General features: G+C 42.0%; 1 protein-coding gene across 1 annotated transcript; it reads left to right on the plus strand.

The window, feature by feature from the left end:
* The first annotated feature begins 2,036 nt into the window (after positions 1-2,036).
* On the plus strand, positions 2,037-12,460 carry LOC139413628 (LETM1 domain-containing protein 1-like). The gene is made up of 9 exons (XM_071161239.1): positions 2,037-2,246; positions 3,524-3,657; positions 4,008-4,123; positions 4,403-4,485; positions 4,688-4,874; positions 5,335-5,436; positions 5,827-5,979; positions 6,410-6,506; positions 11,705-12,460. Exons 1-9 carry the CDS (start codon positions 2,125-2,127, stop codon positions 11,767-11,769), a joined length of 1,059 nt encoding a protein of 352 aa, XP_071017340.1. The 5' UTR covers positions 2,037-2,124; the 3' UTR covers positions 11,770-12,460.

A 12,460-nucleotide genomic window follows, 5' to 3' on the forward strand; every position in this document is an offset into this window, starting at 1 on the left:
GATGAGAGAGGCTTGTAATTGTCATCATAGGTACACTTCAACTATGACAGACAAAATGAGGGGAAAAAATCCAGAAAATCACATTGTAGGATTTTTAATGAATTTATTTGCAAATTATGGTGGAAAATAAGTATTTGGTCACCTACAAACAAGCAAGATTTCTGGCTCTCACAGACCTGTAACTTCTTCGTTAAGAGGCTCCTCTGTCCTCCACTCGTTACCTGTATTAATGGCACCTGTTTGAACTTGTTATCAGTATAAAATACACCTGTCCACAACCTCAAACAGTCACACTCCAAACTCCACTATGGCCAAGACCAAAGAGCTGTCAAAGGACACCAGAAACAAAATTGTAGACCTGCACCAGGCTGGGAAGACTGAATCTGCAATAGGTAAGCAGCTTGGTTTGAAGGAATCAACTGTGGGAGCAATTATTAGGAAATGAAAGACATACAAGACCACTGATAATCTCCCTCGATCTGGGGCTCCATGCAAGATCTCACCCCGTGGGGTCAAAATGATCACAAGAATGGTGAGCAAAAATCCCAGAACCACACGGGGGGACCTAGTGAATGACCTGCAGAGAGCTGGGACCAAAGTAACAAAGCTTACCATCAGTAACACACTACGCCGCCAGGGACTCAAATCCTGCAGTGCCAGACGTGTCCCCCTGCTTAAGCCAGTACATGTCCAGGCCCGTCTGAAGTTTGCTAGAAAGCATTTGGATGATCCAGAAGAAGATTGGGAGAATGTCATATGGTCAGATGAAACCAAAATATAACTTTTTGGTAAAAACTCAACTCGTCGTGTTTGGAGGACAAAGAATGCTGAGTTGCATCCAAAGAACACCATACCTACTGTGAAGCATGGGGGTGGAAACATCATGCTTTGGGGCTGTTTTTCTGCAAAGGGACCAGGACGACTGATCCGTGTAAAGGAAAGAATGAATGGGGCCATGTATCGTGAGATTTTGAGTGAAAACCTCCTTCCATCAGCAAGGGCTTTGAAGATTAAACGTGGCTGGGTCTTTCAGCATGACAATTATCCCAAACACACCGCCCGGGCAACAAAGGAGTGGCTTCGTAAGAAGCATTTCAAGGTCCTGGAGTGGTCTAGCCAGTCTCCAGATCTCAACCCCAAAGAAAATCTTTGGACGGAGTTGAAAGTCCGTGTTGCCCAGCAACAGCCCCCAAACATCACTGCTCTAGAGGAGATCTGCATGGAGGAATGGGCCAAAATCCCAGCAACAGTGTGTGAAAACCTTGTGAAGACTACAGAAAACGTTTGACCTCTGTCATTGCCAACAAAGGACATATAACAAAGTATTGAGATAAACTTTTGTTATTGACCAAATACTTATTTTCCATCATAATTTTCAAATAAATTCATTAAAAATCCTACAATGTGATTTTCTGGATTTTTTTTCTTCTCATTTTGTCTGTCATAGTTGAAGTGTACCTATGATGAAAATTACAGGCCTCTCTCATCTTTTTAAGTGGGAGAACTTGCACAATTGGTGGCTGACTAAATACTTTTTTACCCCACTGTATTTCCCTCAGATTACACAGATCCACAAAGAATTTGAAAACCAAAAAGATTTTGGTAAACTCCCATATCTACTGGGTGAAATACCAGTATGCCATCACAGCAGCAGGATGTGTGACCTGTTGCTACAAGAAAAGGGCAACCAGTGAAGAACAAACACCATTGTAAATACAACCCATATTTATGTTTATTTATTTTCCCTTTTGTACTTTAACCATTTGCACATCATTACAACACTGTATTTAAACATAATATGACATTTGAAATGTCTGTATTCGTTTGGAACTTCTGAGTGTGTAATGTTTACTGTTCATTTTTATTGGTTGTTTCACTTTTGTATATTATCTACTTCACTTGCTTTGGCAATGTTAACATGTTTCCCATGCCAATAAAGCGCCTTGAAATGAATTAAAGCCTTCCCAATGAAGACAATCACTTTTGAATGGCGAAACACTGAATCCTACTAATTACAACACGCGCGTAAATACTGTACTTTTGAGTTGACCGGGAGGCCGATGCAAAACACGCCTATTGACGCACTCACGCCTTATTGACGCACTCTGCAGTGTAAAAACAACCATGGCGCTGTGCAAGAGAGGGGTCCAATGCTGTGTTACAACGATAATACGATGCAGTTATCCATTTCAAGGGATCTCAACCGTGTCGACATATACTCCAATATTAGCCTACTCAAGATTAAGGTACTGAATAACGCGAATGTCACTGGAAGATGGAGAGTAGCTAGCCTACTCGAAATGGTTGGTCGGTAATTGTCGTTGGTTATTCTCTCTGGTCCTTCCAGCTAGAGCTAACGGTGATCATTCTAATGTTGCAAGCACGCGAAATAAACAATGTCGCTAACAGCGTTGGCATGCAGCCTTCTCGTCAGTTTCTGGTGGTCGGTACTAACGTTAGCTTCTATAGCCTCAAAGGCATAAACTCTGGTATTTTATATCTAATTAAATTAGATGTTAAACCTAACCTTAACCACACTAACTTTATGGCTAAGCCTAACCGTATTGAGACAAAAAAATAAATTATTTTTGATGTGCTCATTTAGTTTTTGTGTATGAAATCTGACTGCCTATATAAGCTAACGTTAGTGGAAACCATTTTGGTAAGCGGGGGGGCAAGGCGCCTCGCCATGGAGGTAGAGAGAACATTTTCTGCAATTCTATTCATTTTTCCATGGGGCAGAGTGAACATTTTGCGGTTTTAAAGCAAATTTCCTGTAATTTTACACATTTTGCCATGGGATGAGAAAAAATGTAAAGCTAATTTCCTGCTTTCTACACGGTTTTCCATGACTTATGCCATGTTATTATGATATGTGATTTTAAAGTGACTAACACAATCGATTGCTAGGTAAGTTAGTCTAGCCAGCTATCTATAAAATGTCAGCTGACATGGCTAATTGAGTGACTAACAAGCAGAACGGACAGTTATGCCGCTTATGCCTCAGAACAGCACTGTTTAAACGGTGACAATGTAACCAAATACATTTGCCTTCCTGATAAATTTTGTGATTTTTTTTTCTCCCGGCGGCAGGTGCACGTGAAAGAGCAAAGACCACTGTCAGTCAGCAAAGTCATCAAATTTCCAAAGTGTTAATCCTTTCCCTGATTTTTAGGTGACATTTGTGGGTTAAATCAGTGTCTAGGGATTGAAAGTAAGCCTGCAATCCTCCTGCAGGCTAGCACATTATGCTGCATCCAGAGGTTAAGCAGACTATTGTCAACAGAAATCTATTACATTCCCACTGAAACCTTTATAGGCTTAGGTGTCCCAAACTAAACTCTTCCCTGTCCTCATACAAAACATCACATGGGATACATACAAAAACATAATCTTGAAACCCAGAACCAAATTATTTTATGAACACTGGGATGATGGGGGGAGAGACTAACAAAAACACAATGTCACAAGGTATTTTTTATGTAATTTGTCTCTAAATCTGATATCCCTCTCTCTTGTACAGTGTATTATCCTGCAGGCACTACTCGTTATCTCAGGGCAGACTAGGCATATTTCAGAGAGCCAGTGAGAGGTATGAGAAATTCCTTGAACATCGATTCCCCCACCTCTACATCCTTTATACCACCTTTGTGAAAGGTAAGTACCCCTTAACCAAAATGACACCCTCTAATGCCTAACTGACAACTTTTCATGGGCAGCTCCAGGGAGGGGTTTGATGGTGGTGAAGCCCCTTCAAAAACAGGCTTAGCACCCCCAAGAAATAATGTATTATTACTTGCATGCATAGGTTGCAAGCAACCCTACGCAACAACCAAGCTACTTCTTAGCTACCTCAGTGCAACTTCTCCATAGACGGTCTACAGCTGTAACATTTTCCATTTGGAATTGGATAGCCCCTTTCCCGCTAGATTGTGCTGCCCAAAGTGTATGTGTTTTTCTTTGAGGCAATACCATGAAGCATTTTTGCAATGTGTTTATGTGTTCAGGATTTCGGCTCATGGTACACGATGTGAGGGAAACGAAGAGGATAAGGATGAAAATGCTCACTCAAGATGTTTCACTCAAAGAGCTGCCCTACCGTGAGATGGAGACCATCATTCTGGTCAGTGAGTCACACTTTGCAGTTCCACCCTGGCAGTCATACATTTTGTGCAGTAGACACATTGACTGTGTCCCAAATGGCACTGTATCCCCTTCAGAGTGCACTACTTTTGACTAGGGCCTCTAGTCAAAAGTAGTTCACTATAGGAAATACAGTGCCATTTGGGATGCACATATCATAGAGGCAGTTTATGACTGTCATAAACTCTACAGCAGAGAACTTGATAAAATATTCAAATGTAATGCTCTCTTTCTGTCTGTACCTCTCTTTTTCTTGCAGTTTCGCAAAGACATGATAAAAGCCATTCCCCTGGTGATAATATCTATCCCGCCTTTTGCCATCATTTTGGTTTTCACTCTTATGTGAGTTGTTGTGAATCAACCAACCTGATATTGACTATCATTTGCTAACAGTTTTAAGAGTGATTGAAAAGAGTGCCAATTAAGTCAATTTTAGGGGAGTTGTGCATGCTTCCAAAATGCCTTTTTTGGGGGGGTATTAAATGAATGGTGAATGATGGGTTACTTCCAACCTCTAATCTGATATGTGTCCCCTCCTTGGTAGGTGCCTGTTCCCTAGGCAGCTCCTGATTCGCCACCTGTGGACTCCGCAGCAGCAGCAGGACTTCCAGAGGTTGTACCACGAGCAGAGATGCCGACACCGTGAGAACATCCTGAAGGGTGTGGCCTGGTCAATACCTCACATCAAAGAGTGGACCCTCCGCAGCCATCTGCTTACTCTTATCAGCAAGGTTAATCATTTAGCTCTTTAAACTCTGAGCATGTTTGTTAATTGAACACGGACATTTCAAACAGTTGCCATGCATTTATTTTATTCTAGGCCTATACTGTAGGTAATGATTCATCACAATTTTGAAATGCATAACCAGACTGTCAGTGTATGTAAATATTACAGATCATCTAAGGGTTATCCCAGCTATACAATTCTGTGTTTACTAATTATCATTACATAGATGATCAGTGAGAAATTGTGTTAATGGCTAAAGGGAAAGGTCCACACCCATATCATGCTAATAATACAGTGTGATAACTTCCCACACCAGCAATTGGTTGAGGCCTTTTGTGTTATGAGAGTACAAGACTGTAAGTGGGTGTTTTTTGTGTGGAGAGTGCAGTTGAACCTGTCCTGCTTGGTCCAGTTGGTGTGTATCTGCAGAATGGGAGGGGTGATTTGAAATGTTTGTTATGCAGGTGCAGAGTGGGGCTCACCCCAGTGTGAAAGACATCAGTGCAGTGAGAGGCGTGTTTTCCGGACAACCACTGGGATTAACAGGCATGGACTCTGGTCACATGGTAAGGATTTTTGGTGTTTATTTCAGAGTGGGCCTCTGCTTGTAAAGAGCATCGCGTTTCATATTGTTATGCAATTGTGTTTTATAAGAAACTTGGAGAGAGCAGATTAGGAGGGTGAGGGTCATCCCTGTATAAAAATAGTTTAGTTTCATCTGTGTTTGGTCTTAGGTTTCACAATATGCTTCAGGTTATTTTAACTCTTTTTGATTTGTTTGGGGATTCAATTCACATGGATGATTCATCTGACAGGTGTCTTTCTCACTCTTTCTCCCCATTTATTCCTCTCTACACTTCCCTTTCTTTCCTGGTCTTTATTTTTCCCCATGCTTCCATTTCTTTCCCCCTTCCTATATTCTTATCCTCTTCTAATTCCATTGTTCCCTCTCTCAGAGGCTGCTGTGCTCCCACCTCTTGCTGAACCCCTGGCTCCCTGGGTTCCTGCTCCGGCGACGGCTGAGGGCCAAAGCCCTGGACCTGCTTTACTTGGATCAGGCTCTAGACACACTGGGACAGGGCCAACTCACTGACACAGAGATTAGAGAGGTCAGGTTCCCCACAACCCCTCCATATAATCCCATCTCAAGACTGCCATTTATAGATCTAAATAAAGTCAATACGGCACTCCCTCTATACAAATGGGTTGAAATGGAATAGCAAGTGATAATCGGAGAAGTCAGGGGTCTCAACACTGTCATTTTTAGATAGAAATCAATTAGCAAATGCCTTTACACAAAGCAGAATTTGTATTCAGTAGATGTGTCCGATGCAGTAAGCAAACCTACAACTCGGGTGTAGCACTATATTCTAAAAAAGAGAGCAGTTGGAACTGCTAGCTGATGCTCCAGTGTATGGTTTATGGCATAAAAATAAACATACATTATCATCTTTGGTAAGTCAGAATTACAAATTGACAAGGGAAATGTTTTATCTTAAGCGTGATGCACTACTTCTCTTCCTCACTCCACTTCCCCAGGCCTGCTATCTGCGGGGTCTCAATCCCAGTAGCCTCACCACTAGCCAGTGTCGAGAGTGGCTCCTCCAGTGGCTTCAGCTGTCTACCCAGCTCACAGGTCTGACACATTTTACTTACAGGCAGACTTGGATTCAAATACTATTTTAAATAATTTCATATATTTTGGGTTTTCAATTGAGCTTGCCTGCCGCGGTGGAACCAATAGAATTGTCGCTAAAGTGCAAACCCCTCCCGTGGCACTCAAGGCGGGCTAAAGCAATCACTCAAATATATTTGAAAGACTTCAAAAAGTATTTGAACCCAGATCTGTTTTACACACCGGGGATTGCTTGCTGTCATATTTATGACAGCTTGGTTCACAATGCCAGTTTGCTCTATACACTCTATTTTTATCATGGCACATCCTGGCTTTCACAGTGCACCTGCCAAACAGCATTATGCTATTGACCTGGGCCCGGTTTCCCTATAGCGATGGAACCTAGGCCTACGAGGGTTTTAACGAAGCATCGTTCCTACAACAGCTGAAGATGTAACATGCGTTTCCCAAAACACTGCGCAGAAAGAACGTTGGTTGGAGCATGTGTCGATACTGATAGGATCGAATGACAGTGCTTCTCTCAGACCAGCTTTTTCCATTAAAATCTAACCTTAACATGGCAATTATTCCACAATAAAGATGGCATTGAGATGGATTAATGCAAATTATGCAAACATTATTAAAGTGGCCAGTGAATTCAAATCTGAATATAGGGCAGCAGCCTCTAAGGTGCTACTGATGACTGTTTAACAGTCTGATGGCCTTGATAACCTCGCCTTCTGGATGATAGCAGGGTGAACAGGCAGTGGCTTGGGTGGTTGTTGTCCTTGATTTTTTTTTGGCCTTCCTGTGGCATCGGGTACTGTAGGTGTCCTGGAGGGCAGGTAGTTTGCCCCCCGGTGATGTGTTGGGAAGAACGCACCACTCTCTGGAGAGCCCTGCGGTTGCAGGCGGTGCAGTACCAGGCGGCAATACAGCTCGACAGGATGCTCTCAATTGTGCATCTGTAGAAGTTTAAGGGTTTTAACCTCTCTAGGGTATGTGAGATGGTAGCGTCCCACCTGGCCAACATCCAGTGAAATTGCAGAGCGCGAAATTCAAAAATACTAAATTCAAATATTTAACATTCTTGAAAATGTGTTATACATCAAAATAAAGCTTAACTTCTTGTTAATCCAGCCGCCGTGTCAGATTTCAAAAGGGCTTTACGGTGAAGGCAAACCATGTGATTATCTGAGGACAGCACCTCGCATACAAACACATGAAAATCATATTTCAACTAGGCAGGTGCGACAAATGTCAGAAATGGCGATATAAAAAAATGCCTTTGATATTCTTCTGTTGGCACTCAAAGGTCCCAGTTACATCACAAATGGTCCTTTTGTTCGATAAAGTCCTTCTTTATATCTATAATAGCTCAGTTTAGCTGGCGCGCTTCAGTCAATAATCTACTGTTTCCCTCCATCAAAATGCATACAAAATGAATCCCAAACATTATTAAAACTTTTCCAAACAAGTCAAACAATGTTTATAATCAAATCTTAGGGATCCTAATATGCAAATAAACGATCAAATTTAAGACAGTATGTTCATTACCAGAGATAAATAAGAAAGAACGCGCTTTCCTCCACGCGCTTGGAAATACTACAGCCAAAATGGGAGCCACCTAGAAAAACTACCATTTCTGGGTCACAACTCTTTCTAAAGACTGACATCTCGTGGAAACCCCAGGAACTACAATTTTGGAGGACTTGGGCTTATAATTATAGCACTAACCATTTGAAAATAGTGGTAAGCTGAATTTGTTCTTGTTTTTTGGGGGGATGGTTTGTCCTCTGGGTTTTGCCTGCCATATCAGTTCTGTTATACTCACAGACATTTTAACAATTTTAGAAACTTTAGAAAACACTATCTAAATCTACCAATTATATGCATATCCTAGCTTCTGGGCCTGAGTAACAGGCAGTTTACTTTGGGCACGCTTTTCATCTGGATATCAAAATACTGCCCCCTACCCCAGAGAGGTTAACTTCTTTGGGAATGGGGGGCAGTATTGAGTAGCTTGGATGAATAAGGTGCCCAGAGTAAACTACCTGTTACTCAGGCCCAGAAGTTAGAATATGCATATAATTAGTAGATTTGTATAGAGAACACTCAAAAGTTTCCAAAACTGTTAAAATAATGTCTGTGAGTATAACAGAACTCATATGGCAGGCAAAAACCTGAGAAAAATCCAACTAGGAAGTGGGAAATCTGAGGTTTGTAGTTTTTCAAGTGGTTGCCTATCCAGTGTAAATGGGGTCAGATTGCACTTCCTAAGGCTTCCAATAGATGTCAACAGTCTTTAGAATGTTGTTTCAGGCTTCTATTGTGAAAGGGGAGCGAATAAGAGCTGTTTCAACAAGTGGTCAGGCTGAAAGCCTTTCGTTTAGTCTCGCGCGTGGCCGTGAGTACGACGGTCATTCCTTTTCTAATGACAACTGAATTGTCCGGTTGGAATATTATTGAAGATTTATGATAAAAACATCCTTAAGCTTGATTATATACATTGTTTGACATGTTTCTATGAACTTTAATGGAACTTTTTTCACTTTTCTTCTGGACTTAGTGCCCGTGCTTTGTGCATTTGGATTAGTGAACTAAATGCGCAAACAAAAAGGAGGTATTTGGACATATAGATGGACTTTATCGAACAAAACAAACATTTATTGTGGAACTGGGATTCCAGGGAGTGCATTCCGATGATCATCAAAGGTAAGTGAATATTTATAACGCTATTTCTGACTTTTGACTCCACAACTTGGTCGGGTATCTGTATGGCTTGTTTTGGTGGCTGAGCGCTGTACTCAGATTATCGCATGGTAAAGCTTTTTTGAAATCTGACACAGCGGTTGTATTAAGAAGAAGTTTATCTTTAAGTGCCAAGCCAAATTTCTTCAGCCTCCTGAGGTTGAAGAGATGCTGTTGTGCCTTCACCACACTGTCTGTGTGGGTGGATAATTTCAGTTTGTCAGTGATGTATACGCCGAGGAACCTGAAGCTTTCCACCTTCTCCACTGCGGTCCCGTCGATGTGGATGGGGGGTGCTCCCTCTGCCGTTTCCTGAAGTCCATGATCAGCTCATTGGTTTTGTTGACATTGAGTGAGAGGTTATTTTCCTGGCACTACAATCCCAGGGCCGTCACCACCTCCCCGTAGGCTGTGTCGTCATTGTTGGTAATCAGGCCTACTGTTGTCATCTGCAAACTTGATGATTGTTGGAGGCGTGCGTGGCCACGCAGTCATGGGTGAACACTGAGTACAAGAGGGGGCTGAGCACACACCCTTGTGGGGCACCTGTGTTGAGGATCAGTGAAGTGGAGGTGTTGTTTCCTACTTTCACCACCTGGGGATGGCCCGTCAGGAAGTCCAGGACCCAGTTGCACAGGGCAGGGTTCAGACCCAGGGCCCCAAGCTTAATGATGAGCTTGGAGGGTACAATAGTGTTGATTTATAGCTCATGGGTATACCACATGTCCAGATGGGTTGGGCAGGGTACAGTGTGATGGCGATTGCATCGTCTGTGGATCTATTGGGGCGGTAAGCAAATTGAAGTGGGTCTGGGGTGTCAGAGGTGATCCTTGACTAGTCTCAAAGCACTTCATGATGACAGAAGTGAGTGCTACGGGGTGATTTAGTTCAGTTAGCTTTGTTCCTGTACCCAATAAATCAATGTTGGACATCTTGAAGCATGTGGGGACAGCAGACTGGGATAGGGATAGATTGAATAGGTCCATAAACACAATGGCCAGCAGCCTTGCGAGGGTTAACATGCTTAAATGTCTTACTCACGTCAGCCACGGAGAAGAGGCCACAGTCCTTGGTAGAGGGCTGTGTCGGTGGCACTGTGTTATCCTCAAAGCGGGCAAAGAAGGTATTTAGCTTGTCCGGAAGCAAGACGTCGGTGTCGGCGACGTGGTAATACCTTTGGCATTTGAGGTGTTCTAGGTCGGGTGAACAAAAGGACTTAAGTTCCTGTATGTTATCACAATCACACCATGAGTGGTTAATCATGAAACATACACCCCTGCCCTTCTTCCTGGAGAGATACATGATGAACTGAGAACCCAACTGATTGTACAGGCTTAGACAGTATATCCTGAGAGAGCCATGTTTCTGTGAAACAGAGTGTTACAATCTGTCTCTCTGGAAGGAAATGCTCGCAACTTTATTATCCAGAGACTGAACATTAGCAAGTAATGTACTCGGGAAGCGGTGTGTTGTCCAAATACCTCTTCTCTGCCGGTGGTGTTTTGGATCAGCCTCTGGAATCAGTTCAATTGCCCTGGGGCGGGTCGAACAAAGTATCCGATTCGGGAAAGTTGTATTCCTGGTTGTAGTGCTGGTGAGTTATCACCTCTCTGATATCCAAAAGTTATTCCCGGCTGTATGTAATAACACACAAATTGGGGATAATAATGTAAGCAATAACACAGAAAAACAGTACTGCAAAGTTGCCTAGGAACTGGAAGCACGGCTGCATGATCTGTCGGCGCCATTTTCACAATTGTTACTTGTTTGTAATAATTTCAAAGACATTGCAACTATGTATGGTAGGCAACTTCGCTCCAAAGTTATCGGCGGTCACAGAGAGACAAACAGCTTTATTCTATGTTTAGTGGAATCCTTCAGTTTATGAAGTGGTGGGGAATGGCATAAAAAGCATTTAACATCGCACTTAGCTGTTCTACAAGTGGTATAAGGCAGTCTGTAAATAACAAGGGTTTAAGTGTAACTTGAGCAATGATGGTTTTGGGGAAACAGTCTGGATTTAACGATGCTCCTTCAAATTCTAATGATGAACTTAAGTCTAAGATACTTTTGGGAAACTGGGCCCTGGTATTTACAAAAGAAATGACATGGTAAATATGTTTATTATATAGTAATTGCAGATATTACACTCCACAGTTCTTGGGGATTCGTGAAAAGACCGTCATTATACCTTGTTATATAATTTCATAGCTACAATGGTGTTGAATGCTTTGAAGTAGCCTATACCAGAAAGTAGCCATTTAATTTCTTTATCACACAAACACCTGAAAGTAATTTTTAAAATAAATGTTTTAATGTAGTAATAACTTCTGCTTCATTAATATTTAGAAGTGTATACTTCCACAGATGGGGCATGAATGTTAATTCTTTATTTTCCAATTGTGACTCATGAATCTCAGATAGTATTCACTATCCTTGTCTTATGGGTCTCCTTCTGTGCTTTCTAGAATCAGAGACATCTCTTCTGCTGCACAACATGGTCCTGCTCTCAGTAAACTATCCCAGCTCCTGACCAGAGGAACAAAAGCATGCAGCGGCAACCAGACTTCATTATATTTATTAATTTGCTCTCAGGCGAGAAAGTCTAATGGAACAGCGACAATTGTTATCTCGTTTTCTTGGGATAGAAAGGGAAAGAATGATCCAAACTGGTTAATTGTTACCATGTGGAGAATCAATGATTCAGTGCATGAATGACATTGACTTTTACTGTGCTGTATGTCTTAATTCATTCCAGTCAATTGATGTCACATTTGGTTGCAATCACACGTGTACGTACACACACACACACAATAGACGTCACGCATATGTCTTGTGGAATGAATTGGAAAGAGATGCACTGGATAATGTGACTCAAAAGAAGGAGCTCGCACACACAAACTTTTATTTGGCATGCAAACATTTCAGTCTACCAACTGGTGTTCAGCATAGAAGTGGGTTCCCAAATATGCCAATGCAGCCCAGCTGTACCTTGCTCTTCCAAAATGTATAAATGTCCTGTTGTGGGGCTGTATATTGATACTTTCAAGGAGATAGTATGGGACATTTTTATGTGTGGTGTTAATGTAAGTGTTCCTTTTAGGTAACTTCTTGACTTGGTAAGTATGGTGCATTGTAAAATGATAGTCTGTCAGGTCAGAACACCAGTCTGTAAGGCGCATACTTATATAGGCCTACCGTAATAAATTTGAGACATAAGGAGA

The sequence above is a fragment of the Oncorhynchus clarkii genome, chromosome 7 (assembly GCF_045791955.1).
Source record: "Oncorhynchus clarkii lewisi isolate Uvic-CL-2024 chromosome 7, UVic_Ocla_1.0, whole genome shotgun sequence".
NCBI classification, from domain to species: domain Eukaryota; kingdom Metazoa; phylum Chordata; class Actinopteri; order Salmoniformes; family Salmonidae; genus Oncorhynchus; species Oncorhynchus clarkii.

What these genes read in the sequence shown, in the direction of transcription:
- LOC139413628 (XM_071161239.1), top strand. Translation starts at nt 2,125, where the DNA reads ATGGCGCTGTGCAAGAGAGGGGTCCAATGCTGTGTTACAACGATAATA. An exon ending in TTAGCCTACTCAAGATTAAG is followed by an intron (nt 2,247 to 3,523) that starts GTACTGAATAAC and finishes TCTCTTGTACAG; the next exon opens with TGTATTATCCTGCAGGCACT. An exon ending in GCATGGACTCTGGTCACATG is followed by an intron (nt 5,437 to 5,826) that starts GTAAGGATTTTT and finishes TCCCTCTCTCAG; the next exon opens with AGGCTGCTGTGCTCCCACCT.